Source organism: Anolis carolinensis, chromosome 1 (assembly GCF_035594765.1).
Source record: "Anolis carolinensis isolate JA03-04 chromosome 1, rAnoCar3.1.pri, whole genome shotgun sequence".
Classification (NCBI taxonomy): Eukaryota; Metazoa; Chordata; class Lepidosauria; order Squamata; family Dactyloidae; genus Anolis; species Anolis carolinensis.
In genome coordinates this window covers 71,776,453-71,801,708 of record NC_085841.1, presented here as the reverse complement: position 1 = coordinate 71,801,708, position 25,256 = coordinate 71,776,453, and the positions used below count along the sequence as shown (strand labels likewise).

The 25,256-nt window shown below is 40.2% G+C and overlaps 1 protein-coding gene and 1 long non-coding RNA gene across 4 annotated transcripts in view; one reads left to right on the top strand and one right to left on the bottom strand.

Moving 5' to 3' along the window:
* The first annotated feature begins 519 nt into the window (after positions 1–519).
* LOC134297905 (uncharacterized) lies at positions 520–25,256 on the top strand. Of its 3 annotated transcripts, none has more exons than XR_010004857.1 (5): positions 520–812; positions 3,853–4,019; positions 13,692–13,787; positions 14,262–14,386; positions 24,401–25,256. It is a non-coding gene; the product is annotated as an uncharacterized LOC134297905 (long non-coding RNA). The 3 variants fall into 3 exon arrangements; XR_010004862.1 differs by lacking the exon at positions 24,401–25,256 and adding an exon at positions 16,128–18,642; XR_010004858.1 differs by lacking the exon at positions 13,692–13,787.
* Positions 7,217–25,256, bottom strand: part of rsph3 (radial spoke head 3) — a 34,239-nt gene continuing 16,199 nt past the window's right edge. Inside the window, exons 5-9 of the mRNA XM_062976768.1 lie at positions 24,365–24,568; positions 22,007–22,169; positions 19,623–19,709; positions 18,613–18,792; positions 7,217–7,762 (exon numbers count right to left, since the gene is read on the bottom strand). Of these exons, the coding sequence (XP_062832838.1) occupies positions 18,653–18,792; positions 19,623–19,709; positions 22,007–22,169; positions 24,365–24,568 (594 nt within the window). The 3' untranslated portion in view covers positions 7,217–7,762; positions 18,613–18,652. The remainder of the gene's footprint in view (positions 7,763–18,612; positions 18,793–19,622; positions 19,710–22,006; positions 22,170–24,364; positions 24,569–25,256) is intronic.

Genomic DNA, 25,256 nt, shown 5'->3' with positions numbered 1-25,256 from the left:
CTCCAAAGAAGGCTGAGGGGGAAAAGGAAAGGCCTGAGGCTGTGAGGAATGGTGGGAGTCGAAGTCCAAAACACCCGGACGGAGGGCCCAAGTTGGCCCAGGCCTGCTCTAAGTAGGTGATTTGGGCCCCTGCCTGGACAGTCTTGGTCTGAATGATATAGCAGTGCAGATGAGGCCTTGGATAGGAGACCCTGGTCCCGAAGTTGTGGACCTTGGTCCCCCTTGAAGCCCCCTCGCCGCACCCAAAGGACGGTGACGCGTGGAAAAAGCGTGGGCGCGCCTCCTCCTCCTCCTCCTCCCGCGTGGGCCCCTCCCTTCTTTGCTGCCTCTCCTCCTTCCTTCCTTCCGCGTCTCCGAGTTTCGCTCTCCGGGGAAAGAAAGGGCGACGGAACTTTGCCCTGGGTGCGATTGTGTCGTCACAAAGGCCGGCCGGCCAATCAGGGCGAGAGGTTTAAAATAGCGCCTTATAAATAGCCGAGGGCGGCGGGCAGGTGACCCAGGTGCTTCTTCCGGCTTACCTGGAGGGAGGCAGGCAGGCAGGCAGGCAGCTTTTGTCCTTCCTTCCTTCCTTCCTTCCTTCCTTCCTTCCTTCCTTCCTTCCTTCCTTCCTTCCTTCCTTCCTTCCTTCCTTCCTTCCTCCTGGCAGTGCCCAGCATGCGCCGCAGGTGGACAGGCTCGGGATGTGCTTTGTAGTCACACACTGCGCAGCGGGGGGAACTCAAGGCGCTCTGGCCTTGGCCCCGTTGCTTGCTTGCTGCCCCTGCTGCCGGCTCTCTTCTCTCTCACACAGTCAATCCTCTGGAAAGTTGCAGGTCAGGGTTTGCCCTCTGTCTGGGCGCATCTGCGCTGCCCAGTGATTGCAGTTTGACTCCGATTTAACTATGTATCATGGAGGGAGGGGGGCGTTGTAGGTTTACAACAGGTATAAGCAAACTTGGGCCCTCCAGGGATTTTGGACTTCAACTCCCACAATTCCTAACAGCTGGTATTTACTTGCATTGCTCAGGTTATTTGAAAAAGTAAGTTTTTAATTGTACAAAAATGCATAAGGTTGCAGCTGAACGATACATCCCAGTACCTACAACTCCAAAATGTGAGTTGTGGGTGAACTACAACTCACATCATGCCAGGTTAATCCTGAAAAACTCCGCCAGTACTTAAAGTTTGCAATGTTGGGAAAGTTTGCTCTGGATGCGTCATCGGTGGGGTTCAGTGAGCTCTCTGGCTGTAGGGTGAACTACAACTCCCACTATGGTGAGTCAGTCCCCTCAAACCCCTCCAGTAGGTTGAGTTAGCCATGTGGGTTCCGTGTGTTCAGTTTGGGCCAGGTCCATCATTGGTGGAGGTCACAGTTTCCCTGGTTGTGGGTAAACTACAGCTCCCAGACAGAAAGGTCAGCTCCCCTCAAACCCATCCAATAATCCAATTTGGCATATCACGTCTGTATGCCAAGTTCATTCCTGATCCATCTGTGTTTGAGTTCGCAATACTTTTTGGATGCCGGTGAACTACAACTCCCACAAATCAAGGTGAAATTTCCCCAAAGACCTCCAGTATTATTTGCTGTTCATGGGGGCTCTGTGTGCCAAGTTTGGTCCCATTCCATCTTTGGTGGAGTTCACAGTGCTCATTGATTGCAGGTGAACTATACATCCCAGTACCTACAACTCCAAAATGTCCAGGCCAATTCCCCAGAAAATCCACCAGTATTCAAATGTGGGCATATCGGGTATGCATTCCAAGTTTGGTCCAGATCCACCATTGTCTGGGTCCATAGTGCGCTCTGGATGTAGCTGAACTACAACTCCTCTAAATCCCCCCAAAGACCTCCAATATGAACTCTTAGATTGCAAGTGAACTATACATCCCAGTCCTTACAACTCCTATGAATCATGGCGAATTCTCCCCAAATCTCTCTGGTATGTTTAGTTGGTTTAAAGCAGACAATCTGGATTTTGTATGGCAGTATAGTGAGGCCTGAGACTTCACGGGCACCTTCCGTATCGCTGCTGCCTCTTCCAGCTGGGCACAGACTTTTGTGCAAGTTCTGGAAGTCACAAACAACTTTCCCTCCCATCTTAAGACTCTTCTGAGTGATGCTTTTACAGCACAATTGTTCTTCCTTCTTCAGAGAACTTTCTAGGAAATCCAGACAGCATTGTCTTTAGTTTTCAACTCTCCCCTGTTTTCCTGTTATTTCTGCCATCCTTTTTTCCCCCCTGCCAAAGAAATTCTGTCCAGGAGAGAAAGACAGCACCAGGGGTGGCCAGTGACTCCCATGCCAATGGGGCAATTAATCCACTCTGCATTTTAGTCCAAAATTTAAAGGTATATCCAGAAGCCTGTACACCAAAGAAGATACTACTACACCTTCTTTAAAGCTCAGACTAAAACCTGAAGCAGACCCGTAAATGTACTGTCACGGGAGACAAAATCACTTCTGAGTTTATAGTTCACAATATTGTGAACAGAAAAAGTCCTATATTTGGAAACACCTTTAATGTAGATCTGGGGTAAGAATCATGAAATCTTTCAGATGCTGTTGGACAATAACTCCTAGAACCCCCATTAGTTTTGTTGGCTAGGTTTGTTGGGCTTTTAATCCAATGACATCTGAAACACCTCATTGCCTTTACCTCTGGCTTCTTTCCTAAGTTATTTAGATTGAAATAGAAAAAAACAAAAGGAGCAAGAGAGAAACAAACTAGAAACAAGCCAGAAATGAGAAATGTGATTCATGGTTTGTTCGGTCATTTGCAAGACAATTTGTGGCTTAAGCAACAAACCATGGTTAACACAAAATATGGTTTATCATGACATGTAAATGTGTCCAAGGAATGACTACTGTTCTTGTGTACCTTCCCGTTGTTTCTGACTTGTGGCAAACCTAAGGTGACTCTATCATGAAATAGCATTTTTCAGAGGAGATTTACCCTTGTCTTCCTTTGAGGCTGAAAGGGTATGTCTTGCCAAAGGCTACCCAGTGGGTTTTCCATAGTCCTAGTGACTATGCCATGCTTACCAAGATTTCAATGGATCTGTATACTGTATTTGCATACAAAAAGGTGATATCCTACTAAAAAAAGGAAAAGGCTGCAGGCAATTGTGTTCACAATATTACACAAGTTAAAGGGAGATATTTAAAAATAGCAGTGACCAGAGTTTTCAAATTACATTGGTGTTTTTGTTGTTTTAATTTGTGTAGTTTAGTCTTGAATACAATGCTTCATATACTAATTTTCAGACATCAGTCAGTCCCTCCACAAAGGTAAATTTGTTCTATATAGCTACCACTTTTCTTGATGATCCCTGATAAACAATTATATTGGCAGACTTCTACAAGTTCCAGATTCACAAGGATACACTGTTCTCATACTATTCCAAGTAGAGAAACACACCCTCTTCCTATGTGGCATTCTCCCTTTATTTTCTTGAAATGTTTATCCTGTCCAAAGATTAATACCTTGAAACTCTAGCTGTGCCAAATATGGGACAGAGGCTTTTCCTTTACAGTTGAGTTGGTTTAGTCTAAGTACAGCAGTGAGAATATGTGATTAATTCCCGCTTTTCAAATTTGCCCAGTGGGAGCCTTAAGGTGGAAGAGAGTATGACATTAGAAAGTAGGTTTTTAAAAGAAAAAAAAACCCTTTCTCCAGCATTGTTTTCTCAATGACTTACTATATATAGTTTCCAGAATTTCAAGCAATCTGGGAGTTTCTTGGAACTGCAGGCCACCCCCCCACCCCCCTTATATTCAGGCTGAAATACCTAAAACAATGTGGCTTCTTTAAACTGAGTGCATTTCTAGATGGAAAGCTCTTCACCAATGATATCTACATTTCTCTTGAACAGATCTACAGTAAGAAAAGATGAAGATGTATTGGAAAAATGAACAAGGAGGACTATATCACCTGCAGGCCTCATAAAATTTGGTGAATGAGGCAGTGCAGTGGGATGAACTGCTCTCATCTAGACCAGGACCAAAAACACAAACTGGTTGTTTCTCTCTAGTCTTTCAGGTAGGATTCTGATCTTAGAACCTGCTAATCATAAAGTTGATAATTGATGACAATATCTTTTTGAACATGTATGTGTGTAAGTTGCCTGTTGACTTAGGGTAACCTTGTTAATTCCATAAGGTTTTTCTTTAAGGCAAGGAATACTCAGAGATGGTTTACCAGTGCCTTCCTCTGAAATATAGCCTACAGCATCTGGCATTCTTTGATGGATCCCCATCGATATACTAATTAGAATCACAGAGTCTTCGATTTGGAAGAAGCCTCATGGGCCATCCAATCCCCTGCCAAGCAGCAGGAAAATCTCATTCAATTAATCATGATCATGCTTAGTTTCCAAGATCAGATGGCATCTGATGCCTTCAGTGTATTTAGACTCTCTTTTAAATATATAGATGGTGTAAAGAAAGCAAAAATACAACCAAAGGACAGATGGAATCCCAATGTCCTGTAAACGTTTTGTTTGTTTTTTGCATTCTACTTTGGAGTATCCTTGCAGTCAAAATTCAGGAACGATCACCAGCATACCTTTATAGTGTTTAGAGACGTCTGGATTGTTCAGTGAAAGTTCAGTGGAGATAGTTAACAAAAAGAGCATCTTTCACTTGGAGCTGAAAGAAATTTATTTGCAGTTCATTACAGTTGACCCACCAAAGTTTTGACTTTTGAAGAATTGATTAAAATGTCCTTTCTGTGAATGTTTCTATGTCCTCCACTATGACTGTGGTTACTTTCCTCCAATCATGCTGGAGGACCAAGAGATTTCTATTGAGAGTACTTATGTAGTAATCTCTAAATTTTTCAATGCAATTCTGCATTCAGTTTCTAGCAGAAGTTGACTATAGAGTCCTTGAAATTCCTTCTCTGAAGCAATTTCTTTATTTGTGGTTCTCACTTTCTCAGGGTTCCCTTTGCCTCCAATCTCAGCAAATGTGGATATCTGACTGTATAAAGTTTTAAGATATGGGGAACTACAGCCAAGACTTTCCAGAAGGCTTTTGTTATCAAGATTAGTAACAATTTTGAGGCTGACATCCCTTTTTGTGGGGGATGAAGACTGATTATCTTCTTTCCTTGAAATGATTTGTTTAGGATGGTGTATTTGGACCTTGTTACTGATGAAGATTTGATAGTTTGTGTAAGACATTGTTTAAAAACATGATTTTCTGATGATACTTTATATGCTTTGAGCCAGCCCCGAAACCATATTAAAAAAAGAGTTAGTGTGTAAACTATATTGAGAAGAATGGACTTAATAGTTAAACACTTTCAGTATCATTTTCCTCATCAGCTACAATGATTAGAATACCATGAAACAAATGCTATCACAGGGTGTTTTTTAAATAATCGGAAAATTTACATCCTAGAACTATTGTCACATTGTATTTGTTTTTACCAAAGTAATCTAAAAAGTAAAGATATGATTATAGACTTACATTAGATTTGTAAATAGAAAAGCAGCAGAAATGTCTGAGTGTCAAGCAAGTGACCTTCTAGAAACAAATGGACTCAGGTTTTCAAAGAAAAATACATTACACATCGAAGTTTTCCTTTCCATTTGGCTTATCACAAAAAGGCTACCTTCTAATTCCTGATTTGATGTCAAAAGGAACACATGAATTCTGCCAAATTTTGAACACATCTGAACAAGTTTGGCAGACCTGAAGGCCTTAGATTTTATTTCTGTTATTTCTAATTTTACTTCAGTAATCCATTTTTTTTTGAAATCACAGATTTTTTTATCAACTTCTGGTATAATCAGAGACTACTATCTCCCCAGATTTGTTTATTTTAATCCCGTATAAAATCAGAAAGAACAGGAACAAAATATGAGGTATTTTCAGGCAGTTGGCATGAGTTCTTATTCTTGCCTCTCGTTTCTTGCAGGCACTATCTATTAAAAGGTACAATTAGAAGTATATCAGCCTGTTCTCTGTGTTCCCATTATGGGTTCCTTCTTGAAGGGAATCTGGAAATACAATTGTCTCTCCACATTTGTGGTTTTGACTTATGTGTATATGATTAAAATGTTCTCTCTAGAAATCTCTAGCTCCTCTGGTGTTGTTCTATGATCAACTTCTTTTAGTCATCCTGGAAGACCTAGAGCAGTGATTCTCAACCTGTGGGTCCCCAGGTGTTTTGGCCTTCAACTCCCAAAAATCCTAAGAGCTGCTGAACTGGCTGGGATTTCTGGGAGTTGTAGGCCAAAACACCTGAGGACCCACAGATTGAGAACCACTGACCTAGAGCTTTCTCTCTTTTGAAATGTCCTAGGTTCTCAAGTCCAATTCTGTGGTCAGCTTCCACACCTGGAAGTTAACCATAGAGATATCCTGGAAGACCCAGAAATTCTTAGGACCTCATCCCATTGGCAGGGAGAAAGTAGAAAAAAGCAGAGGGAACCGTCTTATCTTGTTGCCTACCATTGAAGTCCGTCTTCTGGGTTGGCCAGCCATCCCACGTCCTTTCCCCATCTTTACCTGGCTTTCGCTGATTGGAATTGGGTAACATCTAACTCCTGAAAACTCATTCTGGTCTTTGTTTCCATGCACTGTGGAAATGGAGTCCTATGGAGGCCCACTGGAAGTGCCCTTACTTCTCGTGAAGGACTCCATTTCTAAAGTGCATGGAAATGGAGCTCAGACTGTGTAGGCTGAGGTCCCAAGTCAAATATTTTCTCAGGTTAAAAATAGGGTTTTTCATTTTCACACGGGTCCTGTGCTTGTAGTGCTAGCAGACCTGGAGGGATGACTGTACTGAACACAGGAAAAGGAGAAGAAAAACAGAAGAAGACACATTTCTTATAACATCACAGTTCTCTAGCATTGGAGAGTAGAAAAGACCCCTTCCCACCCTCTCTATTTGCACAAAGAAATATATAAATAGACTTGCCCCTCAATGCTCTGAGAACTTATACCTTCATAAAATATTTTTAAAGTTTTTAAGAAATGGGCCAGGGAATCCAGCCCTGGGGTAGTGAGTTGGTTTTAAAAGCCTTTTATTTATTTGAATTGTATTTGAATGTATTTGTTTGCATACTTGTATAAGTTTAATGCATTTCATTATTTACATTTTGTATGTTTTAAATTGATTTGCTTTCAAAAGTGTGAGGTACTTTCAGTCACAATTCTGAGAAAAAGTAGGGTCATTGTCATCACCTTTACACATCAGTACAAGATAAATAATAATGGAAAACGTGCTAATTTCACAGAAGTATTTTATTATAATTCAGGAAGAACTACAGGCATTTTACAAAATAAGACAATAGTTTCCAACAGGAGAGTATTTCATTTTGTCTGTACTACAGTTAAATTATTTCAGAAACAGATAACAAAGAGTAATATTAATACTTACTTTATTTATTATAGGATATGTATCCCTATTCTATACAGAAAGATTCACCAGGGCATTAAATAAAATCTAATAAAATGACAATAAAATTCAAATGTATAACTGATAAAACAATATAATATAGTTTTAATAAAAATAGTATATTGATAAATATGTTTAAGGTTTCTCTAATTACATTTTCAATTTTTTAAATAGAGGGAAATATTCTTTCTAACTTAAATTACAATAACTTTAGATAAATAGTTAAATAAAATCACAATAATTGCAAACTTTGGAAGATACGGAGTAGTTGATTTATTGCTTGTCCCTAAGATGATTTGCACCAGAAGTAATTCAGTATTCAGTAGATGTTCTCATATGATTCTAGTAAACCTTTTTGTATATATTCGGGTTCCCTGTGGAAATACAGAAATAGATAAGATATTTGTATGTAGCAGTCTATATATATAAAAGAGTGATGGCATCACAGCGACCAACAAAACAACAAAATGACAGGCCCCCTAACCTCGAAATTTGACAACACAACCCATCATCCACGCCTCTAGGTTGATACAACAAAAATAAAATAAAAATAAAGTCCTAATTAGAGGGAAAGGAATAATTGTTTTTATCCAATTGCTGTCAGTTAGAGGGCTAATCTCTGCCCACTTGGTCTCCTAGCAACCAACTCAGCCCAGGGGACAGGCAGACTTAGGCCTCAGGCCTCTTCCACAGATTATCTAATTTGCACTGGATTATATGGCAGTGTAGACTCAAGGCCCTTCCACACAGCTATATAACCCATTTATAATCTTATATTATCTTTTTGCACTGGATTATCTTGACTCCACACTGCCATATAATTCACTTCAGTGTGCATTTTATACAGCTGTGAAGAAGGGGCCTCATATAATCCAGTTCTAAGCAGATAATATAAGATTATCAATATACAGTAGAGTCTCACTTATCCAAGGATTGGAAGAGACACCTTGGGCCATCTAGTCTAACCCCCTTCTGCCTTTGTGCACCAAAACATAATCAAAGCACCCCTGACAGATAGCCACCCAACAACAACAACAATAATAATACCATAATAATCAGGGTTGGAAGAGACTGCTAGTCCAACCCCCTTTTACCTTCGTGCACAAAAAGCACAAGCAAAGCATCCGTGACAGATGGAAGGCGCGCCCAGGGTGAGGGAGGAGGGGGGAAAGGTGTGTGCCTTTCCCTCCTCCCTCACCTCATGCACAGTTTTCCTGCCGTCTCCCTCACCCCATGCGCACTTTCCCTGGTGGTGGAGGGTTTGTCCCCACAGTGGCGAGGTGTGTCCCCGTGGCGGTGGCTCCCTCCTCCCTCACCGAGGAAGACGCACACTGGGTGAGGGAGGAGGCGGGAAAGGCGTGTGTGGGGCGAGAGAGGAGTTGGGAGAGGCATACACCTTTCCCTCCTTCTCCTTCGCGCCGCACACGCTTTCCTCTGCGGAGGAGGAGGGAGCCACCACCGCGGAGACTGTGGGCTGGAGTTTGGGGAACCCTGGTATATGACTTCCTTAAGTTCACCCAGTTGGTTTCCATGGTCAAGTGGGGATTTGAAACCTGGCCTCCAGAGGCATAGTTTAGCAAACAATGCTCCCCATGCTCCTCTAGAGGGCATTTGCAGGGAAATATAGACTTTTCAATAAGGGTTGTGTGACAGTGATGTGTGCAGCCCTCCAACCTCTCCTTGGGGACCATGTGATCCTTTTGCATTTGACATTTGCCACTCCTAGTATAGAGTAATACAGGCAATTGACTCTGTATCTTTCCCCTCTGAGGTGAAAACTCATACCAGCAGACCCCAAGTTGATTCTTTAAATCAGCACACTTCGATAACAATCATGTTGGTGACATACACTGGCATATCTTCCTGTAATGCTTGTGCATATAGTTTTCAGTTGTTGTAGTAAGAGGTATGTAGTACCTCTTTGCACAATGACTTTCCTCTTGTGCAGCCTCAGCTTTGAAGCATCAGATCTACACCCTCAGCTCCTGAGCACCACCTGGCTGAAGTCGTACAGCTGGGAAAAGAAACAGCTCTTACTCTGCTATACTTGTAGGGTATCTGTTTGAAGGTTGGACAGATGATGGCTGTTCCTTTTTCCCCAGTTCTACAAGTGTGGTTAGATGGTACCAGGAGCCCATTGCCTTGTTGACTTTTGGGGTATTGGGTTGTGCAATTGATGTAGTAGAAGCCCAGTGGAAATATCATGGTAAAGATTTATTCTTTGCCATTACTCAAAAGGATCTTAGTTTCATTCTTGTTACTTCACTATAACATCATATTCTCTGGCTTTAATATTAGCAAAGATGATTTTGGGATTGCTTTGTTTTCATCTCATCACAAATTATGTAATATTCAGGCTGAGTAAGAGTCCTGAAGTACAGAAAAGTTCATCTTGTGTTTGTTTTTTTAAAAAGAAGATAATCCAAATCCGAAATGTATTGATAACATTGTGGCCAGAATCTTGGTGTCATATACATGTATTTATATTTTTTTTTGGGGGGGGGGGTTGCAGAACAGTAATACTGCATTTCTCTATATCTTGTCAGACCATTCAACAATTGATTCAATGGGTTTATTCTAATTGGGATTAAACAAGATGCAGGAAATGAAGTTGTCCATTATAAATAATCCATTTGTCATTTTCTTCAATTTAGAGCATACATAAAATGCCCAAACTCCAATTCCCGGCTCTGGGATAAATGCCTGTCATAATGGTGGAGTAGGGCTTTTGCATATCAAGGATACTGACTTTTTGTGGTTAATGGGCACATTTGGAAATTTGTTGTGCTTTCATAAATCAGCTTTTTTATCATATCAGAAGCAAACATACTGCAAGTTGTTTCTGATGTGAGAGAATTAGCCGTCTACAGAGACGTTACCTGGGGGATGCCTGAATGTGTTACCATCCTTTTGGGAGGCTTCTCCCAGGTCCCCACATGGGAAGCTAGAGCTGACAGATGGGAGCTCACTCCGTCTTGCGGATTTGAACCGCCGACCTTAAGGTCAGCAGTTCAACCGGCACAAGGGTTTAACACATTCTCCTGCTGTGATGATTAGATGTCATCATCCATAAAATGCCTGATACGGTGGGATAGAAGTTATAAAATGCACAAAGCTAGGAATAAAATCATTTGCTCCAAAGTTTGAGATTGTTAGAAGTTGAGGTGAACTCTACAACACCAAAAAGTTTTGAACTTGTAATTTTCTGCTTTGGTCTGCATTTAATAGCCTTGTTAGCTTTGGGTTTCAGTTTTGGGGGGAAAGACTGGATATAAATACATATGGTTTTCCTATACAGGCAAAGTAACAATCCTGCTTCATGTTGCATTGTTCATTGGTCAGACAAAATATCAATATGAAAGGATGGTCTTGTCAGCTAGAATACTTCAGGCACAGTTGTGGAAAACTACAGAAATATCCTCTGTGACTAATTGGAAACAAAAACTATGTGAAAAGGCCAAATTAACTATATAGTTAAAAGAAAAACCAATTGCCAAGTTTTGGGAAACCAGGAATATATTTCTTATATATTTGAAGGAGAGAGGGAATAGAATGACATCTCTGGGTTTTGAAAATAAACTTTCACTCACAATTCAGGAGTTGGAGGATGTAGAATGTATAAAGTTAGTGGTAATTATCATATTGTTAAAAGATACATTGCTAGTAGGAAAGTGGGAAGACTTATTATTATTATTATTATTATTATTATTATTATTATTATTTTATTATGACACAGCAAACAAGATAGACAAGGTGCCACCTTGACGTGGTGGGAGGGCTTAACTGCTCCAATGATGACTGAGGGGTGTGCTGGCGGTAGTGTAACTACCAGCAGGTCCAACCAAGCCAGAGAGGCCTCAGCTGAGGAGCAGAACTAAGAGCACCTAACCCATTAGCATTGTGGAGAATCAAACCAAAACGAAGTCTATACTGGCTCGGTCATCACTCAGGATAAAAAGGACAGCGGTGGATGCTGCTGATTCTGGACATCCATTGTCAAGTGGGCTATGGAATCAAAATACAAATGAACAGTCACAGAAGCAGCAGAAATATACAATGCCAGAAAACCGCACAATAATAATAATTATTATTATTATTATTATTTTCAAAATATTTTGTAAGTACCGGTAGTCATATCTCTTTGTGTTTTTATTTTTATTTGTATGCATATATTTTTCCTTTTGCTTTCACTGTTGTGTTACTACTCTTTTGTTGAAATGAAATTTAATAAACACAATGAAAAAAGTGATCTTAGGCATGCCCAAGTTTCCCTAAAGAAATGGCTCAACTCTCCCCTCCCCTCACGGCCAATACTACACAATGCATGTGTAGTAATTTTGCCCCCTGAACCCACTCACAAAGTTTAATCCTCCCTCCCCACAGCAAAAAGCAAATTGCAAATGGTATAACATCACTTGTGGTCATATCTAAGCATTCAAATGGGTGTGGGGTTGAAAAATTGCTTTTGCGACTTCCACAGGTGCCCATCACTACCTTAGACTGGAGCCTTCCAGATATTTGTGAGACTGTAGCCTCCATCAGCCCTAGCTGGCACAACAGGGATGATGGGAGTTGTGAGATTGCTATCCCTGCATGACGGGGTTAGACAGGTGGCCCTTGTGGTTTCTTCCGACTCTGTGTTTGTAGTTTATTCAGAATCTGTAATGATTACTTTTCACCATATTTCCTTTTCAGACTTTGTGTTAGATTTAGGGCTTAACTAACAATTACAGTTTGTTTAGCTGGAAGGAGGCAGAATAGGTGAGTGACTTGGACAAGGTGGGGCTGTTTTCATGCGCAGTTAATGGTTAAGCCGATTTGCTCTGGTGGAATGTAGCGGCTTTCTTTTAAATGGCAATATCCTGCTTGAACTGTTGGCATAGCAATAGGTACGCATGACATACATGAGACAGTACAGTGAATAACATCCACCTGGTGCGTTTAACACAGTGACTCATTCACAAAATGTAGTATAAGTAAACCCCAAATTTGGCATGAATTATGCTTTCGTGTTCATTTTATGTTGTTAAAAAATGTGTAACTGCCAAACCAAAGCCACCCAAACTTCTTTAGAATACGAGTTGTTGCATTGCACCTAGCATACATTACACCATGCAACTCTAAAGAGAATGTTTCAAAACTCATCTGCACTGGCTCTTACGTGTCTAACATTAGGAAATTGATTTGCCATTCCTTGAATTGATGTGGACAATATCATTTAAGCTTTGAGCTAATTTAAATGTTGACTGACAGCACCTGTAACACGTAACATTTTTTTCCCATTGCAAATTAGAAAATCCAGCTATTTTCTGGGGGAAAATCCAAAGTTTTTTATTAGTCCCAATCTTCTTGGAAATCTTTGAGATGCCAGTCACGCTACACTATTATAGTGCTAACGTACTTTAATTGTCATGGGCAGGTCTTATGAAATGTGAGATTTACAGTTTAAACAGAGAGATTTAGAAATCTGAGCCAGAGATTTTGGTCCTCATTAAACTACAAACTTTAGAATTCAACAGAATGTTAAAATGTAATGCTATAACAGTGTAGTGCAAGCTTGAAGTCTAAATATGAAATTAGATCAAAATTGGTTCAGAGCTGTACATTTTACAACTATTTATCATGAAGTGGGGCACTACCTGATGTAGTTGAGAGATTAAATTCAAAACGTTTAATACATTTTTATTCTTGTTGTATTGGATAAAATACCAAGATTGGTGACCAAGTGAGTCAATTTGTAGCAGACAGACAGAAAGACATGGAAATACTTCAAAATATAGCTATTTATTGAAAAGGGGATATCTTCTACACCTCCACCATGCCCTGTCATAACGGGACAAGAGTCCCAGTTTTAAGAAGCTACAGTAGCTACAGTGAACTAAAAACACTAATTTATTCATATCTCACAACAATGTATATTATTATTATTATTATTATTATTATTGTATTACACAGTAAACAAGATAGATATGCTGGATTTTGTATCACAAAATCACAAGTCGAACACTTCCCAAGTGTCTAGGACTGTGTGATGTATTTTCGGATGATGCGTGCAGATCCCAGTAGGGTGGCCTTTTGCAGTTGGCAGATCGTGATTTTGTCAATGTCTATTGTTTCCAAATGCCGGCTGAGATCTTTTGGCACGGCACCCAGTGTGTCCATCATCACCGGGACCACCTGCACTGGTTTCTGCCAGAGTCTTTGAAGTTCAATCCTGAGGTCCTGATAGCGGCTGAGTTTTTCCTGTTGCGACTGTCACCTGGTATGGCAACATCAATGATCCAAACCTTTTCTTTTCCACAGCTGTGATGTCTGGTGTGTTGTGTTCCAGAACTTTGTCAGTCTGGATCCGGAAGTCTCACAGTATCTTTGCGTGCTCATTTTCCAATACTTTTGCAGGTTTGTGATCCCACCAGTTCTTTACTGCTGGGAGGTGGTACTTGAGGCATAAGTTCCAATGAATCATTTGGGCCACATAGTTGTGCCTCTGTTTGTAGTCTGTCTGTGCGATTTTCTTACAGCAGCTGAGGATATGATCAATGGTTTCATCAGTTTCCTTGCACAGTCTGCATTTTGGGTCATCAGCTGATTTTTCGATCTTGGCCTTAATTGCATTTGTTGTTGTTGTTGTTAATAATATCCTGTTTTTTCCCTCTTAAAAGAGACTCAAAATGGGCAGCAGTACTAAAAGCAATACAATATACAGCTTAAAATCTAAAACACTAAAATAGAATTAAATAAGGGACCATTAAAAACTGATTAAAACACATAAAATGTCATGTGATTCAGTTTTCCATTGTGCATTTCTTGATAAAGCTGCCTCGTCATCCACTATTGGTTTTGACTCATTGTGATCCTTTTTCTCTGAACAAGATGAATGACGCCATGGAGAAGGAATGGCAAGGGAATGTTCCACCTCATTTATCCTGAGAAAAGTCACTACTTTGTGAAGCCTGTTACTGCCTGCCTTGACTGTCACTGGTCCCCCAGGGATACAGGTAAAGATCTTTCCAAGGCATTGCTCCTAAGAGTTGATTGACATATAAAGCCAATGGTTCACCATTAGACTATGAGTGCTACAGTATATTGGAGGTGTACCTCTACTCTTTTGAGGCAGTATAAACCAGGGGTTCCCAACCTTTCTTCCTCTAGATTAGTGCATCCCAACCTTTGTTCTTCCAGGTTTTTGGACTTCAGCTGTCACAATTTCTAACCGCTGGTAAACTGGCTGGGAATTCTGGTTGAAGTCCAAAACAACTGGAGCACCAAAAGCTGGTAACCACTGCACTCGATACAGTATTTTTGATTCCAGTTCCCAGAAGCCTCTGCCAGCTTGACTGACATCGAGGAATTCTGGGAGCCAAAGTCCACAATGTGGATGAATAAAGGTTGGGAACCACAGGTATAAAAAGTAGTCTGGAGCGCCACCTGCTTGAAAGAACAATACCACCACCCCCCTTAACTTTTTATTGGATTGCCAGGAAGTCCTACCAGTCCACCAGGGCAAGCCCAAGAGATTTTGCTGACACTAGGATTCATCCAAGTCAAAGTACATAGCAGCTAATGCCAGCTCAGTTAATGTCATACTGAGGCATGAAATCTCCTAAGTATATCTGCCCTGTGACTGCAACTACATTAGTGACAAACACAGCAATGAAAAAGTCCAGATTCACTAGAAAGCAAATAACAAACAAATTGCTGTCCTTTCAGTGTCCAGAATGAGCTGCTGATTAAGCTGACTCATTCTCTTAATGGTATGTGCCTGTATATGTTTTCATTTAATTTGTTTGTATCACCTGCCAATCCATTAGAGCCCCTGATATGCAACAAGTAAAAACATTTACAGAACACAGAAAACTTTAAAAAAAATTGAGTACAGTCCTTAAAAATAATTTTGAGAGTAACAATTTAGACAAATAGAGTGGTTTTAAACATGAAAGGTGAAGGGCAGACATGGGATTTGGGGGAGAATTAAACAGATTTTACTCTAGCATGGAGTCTGATCTTGGTTGCTTAGAATTATTATGAAATAAATGTTGTTCTTGAGTGCCTTCAAGGCATTTCTAACAGCAACTCTTATTTTCTTGAAAATATTTATTCAGAGGGGGTTCACCTTTGCCTTCCTCTGAGACTGAGAGAGTGCAACTTGTCCAAGGTCACCTGGGGGTCTCCTTGGCTGAGCAGGGATTTGAACCCTGGTCTCCCAGTGCCCTAGTTCAAATCCCTGTATCACAACAGCTCTCTGAAAGAAACATAACCTATAGTGGTATTTTGGCTACAATTGAAGCTAAGCAATGCAATTCTTAGCTTTGTCACTAAGCTGGACCATGATTTACTCTCAGATAAATCTGCAATATGACACTCCCATTGCATTCAATGACATCACCATTGCATATGTCCATAAAGTGGAATTTGGTGGCTTTGAGGTCAGTGGGATGATGAGACTACTCCAGATTTTAGTCTAAACTTTAACTGAATAACCAATAGCTCCCTTAAAATTTGGACTAGAACCTGGAGCAGATTCCCTGTCTCACTGCCCCTAAGGCCTCCAGCTGTCACTAAGAAAATAATTGTAGGTCTTTGTTGTTAAGACCTAAAGTGGTTATGTAGGCCAGCCAATGTGTGTAAGAAGAAGGAATTCACAAACAGCTGGATGATTTTTGTTTCTAATGGTATCACTGACATCTAGTGGTAAAACATACTGGAACATCTGTAGGGTGATTTTAATGTATTTTATAGATGGCTCTTGCAGATTGGTCTAAAAAAGAGTGGCTTCTTGCACACTATAAGTCCAGTGACGATGGAAAAAGCGAATTTTCTGCTGCACAAGAGACCAGGATATGGAGCAACAAATTCAAACTACAGGAAAAGAGATCCCATCTAAATATTAGGAGGAGTTTCCTAACAGTAAGAGCTATTCAACAGTGGGATATGTTGCATTGGTGTGTGGTAGTCTCTCCTTCTTTGGAGGGTTTTAAACAGAGACTGAATGTGTTATCGAAGGCTTTCATGGCCGGGATCACAGGGTTGTTGTATGTTTTTCGGGCTGCATGGCCATGTTCCAGAAGTATTCTCTCCTGACGTTTCACCCACATCTATAGCAGGCATCCTCAGAGGTTGTGAGGTATGGAGAAAACTAAGCAAAGAGGTAAATATATATCTGTGGAAAGTCTAGGGTGAGAGAGGTCAGTGTGAATGTTGTAGTTAATCACTGAATGGCTACATATCTATTACAAGTACTTTGCGTTCTTGTTTAGCATTGGGTTTTATTTATTTATTTATTTTAATAATTTATACCCTGCCCTTCTCACCCGGGGGGACTCAGGGTGGCTTACAACTGGCAATTGATGCCGTTACACTGATATACAATGAACTAAAACGTTAAAACAGTTAAAACAGTCATAAAATACAATATGCAAAGTTTAAAACAATGCAAAGTGCCCATGCCATTCCTTATGTACCAGACCTTATGCAAGAGCCGTAATTCAGACCGCGTCGAAGCCAACACATGCTTATTCTTCGAATGCCTGCGTACATAGCCAGGTCTTCAGTTTTTTTCTGAACCCCAAAAGGGATGGGGCCTGCCGAATGTCACTGGGGAGGGAGTTCCACAGCCGGGGAGCCACCACCGAGAAGGCCCTGTCTCTCGTCCCCACCAGCCGTGCCTGTGAGGCAGGTGGGACTGAGAGCAGGGCCTCTCCAGATGATCTTAAGGTTCTCATGGGCTCATAGGGGAAGATACGTTCGGACAGGTAAATTGGACCAGAACCGTTTAGGGCTTTGTAGGCCAAGACCAGCACTTTGAATTGGGCTCGGTAGCAACCAGTGGAGCTGGCTTAACAAGGGAGTAGTACGCTCCCTGTATGTCGCTCTAGTTCCCTCTTCTTTCGCTTCATCGCTGCCAACTCCTCGGTGAACCAAGGAGATGGTTTAGCTCGGGTACTCGAGAGGGGACTTCCGGAGCGATCATGTCTATTGCCCTGGCCACCTCCCTATTCCAGAGAGAGACCAGAGCATCGACAGGATTACCAACCGAGGTGGCGGGAAACTCCCCAAGAGCCATCAGGAATCCATCTGGATCCATAAGCATCCTGGGGCGGACCATTTTAATAGGTCCTCCACCCCTGCGGAGGTTAGGTGGCGCAGTCAGCCTAAAACTGATCAGGTGATGGTTGGTCCATGGCAAAGGAGCGATGGTAAGCTCCTCCACACCGCCACCTTCCTCCCATCCCTGGCAGAAAACCAAGTCTAATGGGTTGGGCCAGATTGCCTTTGAGGACTCTTCCAAATATATAATTTTATTGTGAAAAATACTTTTTGTTTCATCATGACTTGGAATCAAAATGCAACTAACCTATGGATTAAAATGTTTCAGCTGGTGTGAGGAATTGCCAGTAAAAAGTCTGGAACAATAGAAATGTTGTTTGGTTGTTTAAGAACACTTGTGAAATACAACAATTAATGCCATATCATTTTTATGTATTCACTTTATTCATGAGAATCCATGTACTCTGTTGTAAACATGGGGTGGTCAGGCTGTTTTTGCAGCTCCTTTCCCCCTTTCCCCAAAGTAGTACTAAATTTGGCAACATGTTGCTAAATTTCAGCAAGTGCACATCAGTAAAACAAACATTTCTTACTAAAAAAGGCAACTTTTAAAAAGTGAAATCACGTTTGTCAAAACCTCTCATTAATGCAGTTCTACTCTGAAACAAGCTATCCTTTCTCTAAGCCCCATATTTTATACACATGCTTAATACAGTTCCTAAATATGGACTAACTCTTGCTTGAAGACAAAATTAAAATAATATACCTATTCACTAATTCAGACTTTTCTCTTGATACTGAATCCATCTATACTAACAAAAGTTTCTTTTTTTGTCCAATTAACCATGAAAGAATGTTGAAGTTGGGGCCAGGAATTGCCAGAAAATAATCTGGGACAGCAGAAAAGTCATTTTGATATTTTGAAACCTCCTTACATGTATACTTCTCCTGGAGGAGTCCATGTCAATATCATCATCATGAACCCATTTGACAAAGAGCTATGACCACTTCCATACCAGCCTTACTGCTCTGCAAATGTTATGACTGCTTGGCATTTATAATCAGGCCAGCATGTTAGAATTGCAGCTTAAACAGTGTGATGCCTCCAATGAGTTTGTGATAATACATGATTGAAAATGCATATTTTTTGAGAGAGATAATTGTTTTTGTCTGTTACCTGGTTCTCTGGGCAAGGAATGGTCTTGAGACAACCTGGTTTACGGCTTACTGGAGCTTCTTCTGTGACTAGGTTTGTTAAATCCAGCAAATTGTTTCTGCCGCCAGCTTTTCTCTTTCCGTGCAAACTCTTGACTAGCAAAATCATCCACCCTGTTTCCAGCTACCTCATTTATTAAACCTGAAATATTAGTACTTTGTGTTAGATAGTCTCTTTTAAACTGCATCCAGCAATACAAGTTGTATTTGATAACATTTCAGTGCATAATATGTCCCCATTTGCAAGCAAATTAGGGATTTTTAATTGATAGAGTGTGCATGGGAGATAATTGCCACACAAATGACAGATGAAAGAAGCTGAGATCTATTTGTGTAGGTTATAGGACAAAGAAACAATAATTGGCTGCTTATTGAACTCTTTAACACTCAGCGTTTGGAGAAGGCTGCAGAAATGTTATACAGTGGAACTGTACAAAGGCAACTTGATGCATGTTGAGTGCCATTTCTGAACTTGTAAAGGGACTGTGAAAAAACATGGTAATCACTGTACAAGCCTCTTTCATAAGCAACGGTTTTTCCCTCTGTACATCATAGTAATCTACCACAGAGAATGGGCAAGAAGGGGTGGTGTTTTAACTAATCTCATCAGAATAAAACGCCTCTTCTGCATTTCAGAAATGAAGAGATTTCCATGTTGCTCCTTCTTAAAACAATATTCAACCACAGTCTACAAAAAGATGCACAGCTGAATGAAAGCACAGAAATTATTATATAGTCAATTTTGAATGCACTTTTCTTAGTGTCTCAATAAAATTAATGGTGCTTACCGACAACTTTGTATGTTAAAGTCAAAGCCTAGGACTTTGGCTCCCAGAATCTCCCAGTAGCTATGGTTAGTAACCATGATGTTTTGAGGATTCTGGAGACTTTAGTCTAAAAATGTTACTTTTCCAAACTCTTGTTTAAAAAGAGAACATGGCACTCTTTGATATCTTATTCTTATTAACTTACAGTCTGTCATTATTCTTCCTAGAAGCCAACTGTCCATTCTTTGTTCTGCATTGTTCATCAGATATGGAAGGAAATCTTCCTCAACCTCTGTAATGATGCAAGAGAGCAACACATGCATTATTTTTTTTAATTCATGTTACTTTTTATGGAAAATTACTCCAATTTACAATAAAACATTTTAAGAATCTCCTTCTCCCTTTCTCCCTCTCCCCCACCTATATATATGTACACAGTATATCTAGTACTATCGGAATGACAATAAGTAATATGAATCCTCAGCACTTATGCAGTCAATCTGATCAAAGAGGCTGCTTATCCATAAGCAATGCTGGACAGGAACACATTCCACCCATCATTTTCTTTAATTCATCTGCTTCAGCTGGATCATCCAACAAATCTTTGGACTCTACCACACTGCACAATTGTATCACTTTGCTTTCATTTTAACTGCCATGGCAACAGTCTATGAAGTTCTGGGGCTTGGTAATTTAGGAAAGGACATCCAGAATTATCATCCAGAGGGCTCTGGTGCCTAAAGCCGCCTCCTGATAGATGTTGAGGCTTTCTGTTTCAGGATTTGACAGTTTCTAATAGTTGTTTTCACTTTTGCATCCAGTCAAGCCCTAAATGTACACTACTGTGGTTTTGGCCCTGCTTTGTGAACAATTTTAGTTCTGTCCTCAGTCTGAACATTTATTTCCAATTGTTCTTTGTTCCTAATTGAGATGTGACTACGCTTAGATATGTGATTTGTTTCCCTTCATTCCCCTGCATTCCTTCCCTGAATTGAGCATCTCCACCCATGATCCTTCTCCCGTATCCATGTTCCCTGTCTTACATATTTTTTATTTTCCTTATAGTCATTACATTAAAGTTATAAATCTATACTACTTGAGCATTATAACTGCAAAAGAAATGGGAGAGAAATTTCAGTTGGAAATCTCATGAAGGAACTAAGATCAGCAGAGAACCTCCATGCAGTATTGTTAAACTGTGGTGTGGATGTGGTTTCCCACTATATCAAAAATCCAGCAATTCTCATACTTCTCCCCCTCAAAATTCATGTCTTGTATGATTCTTTAAAAATTGATATAGTCGTGATGCTAAGATATCAGTCCACTGTAGCAGTATATTGCTGAAAGAATGAAGACATGTCCAATCCACTACCCAGAAATATCAGAAGGGAACAAAGCTCAACAGAAAACCTTAGTGATGAAAGCTGAACTTCCATTCCAAAGTAGGATCTCCCAAAAGTACAGCAGCAGAACCCATCAAAAGATACAGGAAGTTATCCAAAGTGTTGAAACCTACCCCTAAAATAGATCCAGCAGTTTAGATAGCTCCTTTAAAGTTCAGAATAAAGTCTAGTGTTAAATAAAGTTTTATTTGCAACAAGCTAATTACCATTGCTATTTTTAAAAGTATAGTACATACCAAAAGATATGGCAGCTTCAAATCACATGCACTGACATAACAAGGTAAAACTCTGAGGCCACTTCTACACAGCACTATAATTCAGATTATCAAAGCAGATAATCTACATTATCTGCTTTGAATTGAATTATATGAGTCTAACTGTCATGTAATCCAGTTCAAAGCAGATAATCTGGATTTAATATGGCAGTGTAGAAGGGCCCTGGGACATATGCATTAAAAAGGTCCCCAAAATAATCTGGCAACTAGTTCCAGTATGTACAATCAATAAGATGTGCACAAAATGTCTATGCAATACATTAATTGACTGGATGGATAAGGAGAATATTTTGTGAAAAGAACAACCTAGATGTACATAGGGCAGATGAACTATAGAGCAGTGCTTGGTTTTGAACTGACAAATACGTTATTTAAAAACCCATAGGTCCTTTAATATTTTATATTTCATTGACTTAAAAGAAGGGGTCAGGAAGGAATGGTTTCAATACCTATAGATAAAAGTTTCCTTTAAAAAAGGGTGTATAAAACCTGATTGGGTTCATTACCTCAATGACAGGGGAGCAATCTCATAAATGTTCGTGAGACTCCTCCTAACATGGAAACCATCCGTCATGCAACTATCTGCTTTGGAGTCAGATATTTTCTGCCAAGCTGGTTTAGGCCCCCAGGCCTCCCAGTTTTGCCTCCACCCCTTGCCCCTAAATACTCTCTAGGAGGTGTGGGGATACTTTCTCCATGGTTTAAAGCCATTTTAAATCAAGACAAAGTGATTTGTTTTTGAAAGGAAGAAATCAGCAAAACCTAAAATGGCCCAATTCATAATGAAAATGCTCTCCGCACCTCCCAGAGGCTTCCAGTCTTTCCCAGTTGCCTTCTCCTGGTTTAGAATTATTTATACAGTGCAGTATGTCTATGTTGAATCTGTATGGCCAATATTGTATCTTACATACCTCTCTGGGTTTCATCGTAGAAGAATCCCTTTTTCTGAAGATTAGCCAAGGCTGAAGGAATGAGGTTTGTCAAGTACTGCTGAGCAAACGCCCGAGCAGCAATTCTTTCAGCAACGTTAAACTGCTTTTCTTGCTCTTCCAACTGTTGCCGCATACGACGAACCTTTAAAAATTAATGAAAGACACTGTCATACTGGCAAGATAGGTAGACATTTCCCCATTCTCCACAAAAAAGCAGGGAGTCTTTTAAAACAATGCTTCACTACATGTGTGGTCAAAGATTATTTTGAATTAAGAGACAGCAATACAAATAATCTCTTTGCAATTCATTACTGAGAATTAGCTATGAAAACTGATCACATTTTAGTCTGGGTGAAATTTAAAGACATATTGGAGGGCCATCAAATAGTCTGAAAAATATGTATACAAAAATGAAAGATGCTGAGAACTTCATGATGTCTTTGGAGATGGCATCCTCAAAACAATTCTTTAATTTCTTTGATTAAGCAAAAACTATATACAGATAATGACTGGCATTGATTTTGGTGTTTGATCCTACCATGTTTCTACTTTTGCTAATGCCAAAGCTGTCTCTTCTTGACATGTGTAAGAGTGACATGGGACATTTGTTGTGAAGTGGTAACTTGGTAACCTGTGATAAGTAATAATTGTTTCTAGAGGGTCAGGAGAGAGGAGTACAGCATCACCTCTAGTACATCTTCCTGTCCCTCCACCCATGCTTTAACTGTTGCCACAATTGTTTTGTCTTTCTGCAACTCTTCATTCTCAAAATTGATGAAATTGAATATAAGTAGCTTAAATGCTATTCGTATGTTGGACTTAAGGAGCCCCTGGTGGCGCAGTGGATTAAACCGCTGAGCTGCTGAACTTGCTGACCGAAAGGTTCAAATCTGGGGAGCGGAGTGAGCTCCTGCTATTAGCCCCAGCTTCTGCCAAGCTAGCAGTTTGAAAACATGCAAGATGTGAGTGGCGGGAAGGTAACGGCACTCCATGCCGTCATGCTGGCCACGACCTAGGAGGTGTCTATGGACAATACTGGCTCTTTGGCTTAGAAATAGAAATGAGCACCAACACCCAGAGTTGGACACGACTTAATGGACTTAATGTCAGGGGAAAACCTTTACCTTTACTATGTTGGACTTGTAAACAAACCTCCAGGGCTACTTGTTTGTGAAAAATATATGTGTTAAAGCACAAGTAGGAACTTCTTTTATTAGGATCAATTAAAATTCAACAAAATATTTTGTGATTTTGGATGATGTTTGGTTTGTGAAGTGATTGTGACCACTGATGTTTGGTTCCAGGACCCCCTTGATGGCTAAAACTGTTGATGCTCAAGTTCTGTATATACAGTGGCATTATAAAAATAAAACCCTTGTATTAAATGGTAAAAAAAAAAAAACTCAAATGAGTGCCAGAGAGAGCCGCAGGACCTGTGAAATACTGGGAGGCTACAGCAGTGTATGTCAACACATCAACATAGTGTTCAGAGGACAGCAAAACAATGTATGTAGTTTGGATCCCCCCCCCCCCCCCGAACATTTTTGAGCTGTGGTTAGGTGAAACTATAAATGCTGGACGTGTGGCCATGGATGACCTACAGTATAGCACTTCATTCCACTCTGTGCCCATCCTAGACAATGATTCCTCCTCAGGACTGACAAAACACCTCTTCTGCCGTATCTTAAAAATCACTTCTCCACAATGAGAGGACAAGAGCATTGTTTTGCCTTTTTAGTGGCGAAGGCTCTAATTTATCCCCTCACTACTGGTCTCATTAATGGCTAGGCTCAGCTGGGAAGGGGATTTGACACCAAGAAGAGAAGTAGAAAAGTGCTTCTTATCTGAATTTGGGAAAGGGAAATGAGTGGCCATCAATATAATGTCAGTGTGGTGTATTACAAATAGGTTTGGTGCTAAAGGGGGAATCTGTAGCACCTCTGTAATACTCTGAATTACATCTTGAATAATGTTTGATGATTCTGGCTTTCATGGCCAGAATCACTGGGTTACTGTGAGTTTTCTGGGCTGCATGGCCATGTTTCAGAAGCATTCTCTCCTGATGTTTTGCCCACTTCTATGGCAAGTATCCTCAGAGGTTGTGAGGTCTGTTGGAAGCTAGGCAAGTGGGGTTTATATATCTGTGGAATGTCCAAAGTGAGAGAAATAACTCTTGTCTGATTGAGGCAAGTGTGAATGAATGTTGCAATTGGCCAACTTGATTGATACTGAATAGCCTTGCAGCTTCAAAGCTTGACTGCTTCCTGCCTGGGGGAATCCTTTGTTGGGAGGATTCTCCCAGGAATATTTTGTCAATATTTAGGCCCCTAAATATACCTTTTCTTCCTTGTGTCTCTTCTCTTGCTCTTCAAGGCGCTGCGTTTCAGCGATCTCTGCATTGCGGAGTTCCTGAAAGGCATGCTGGTGTGCCTGAAGATTGGCCAGGTCCTCTTCTTCTGAGACTTCTATCAAAGCTTGCTCTATCGTTTTTCCAACCAAAACTTCAAGCATTGGTTTGACTTCAACGTCAAAGTCAAAGAGCTGAAAAGATAGAACATGATGTTCAGACTCTCTCCAGTTGACATCTTGTTTTCCATGTGGAGCAGAAGACTTTTATTTTTTGAAATGAGATGGAATGACAGATGAATCTTTTGTTGGGGTTATTATACATAACAAGTCAGGGATTGGAATATCATTTCCAAAATTATTAAAAATTTGGCTTGTGATCTTATTCATCCCCAGTTAATTTATCTGTGGCTATTTTCTAGGTATTTTAAACATATACTTAAAATGATGTAAATGGTCCAAATGTCACCTAATGCAGCTTCTAAAAGCAAAGGCATAGAAGTAAAGAATACAATGATGTAAGTGTTTCCAAAAACTAACAAACCCATCTGAACTGTTTTTACAGGAATCAGAAAAAAAGTGCTGAGGATATACAATTGGAATGACTTTGGTCATTCTTTGATCATATTTTATTTCCATGCCAGACATCATATTTACGTGTGCCACAAAGATATTTCAGTCTTTATTATGGGATTATTCAAGAAATAAATTTGGATTTGGTACCTTCTGGAAACAAATTGCAATTTGGTATATTTTGGCATGAAACACCAACTGGATTTGGCATCTTTAGCTATAAAATGTGATTTCGAAGTCCTGTACTGAAGTGATTTGGTATATTTTGGTTGTTTTGATCTATATATAATAATCTACTCCTAACCAACAA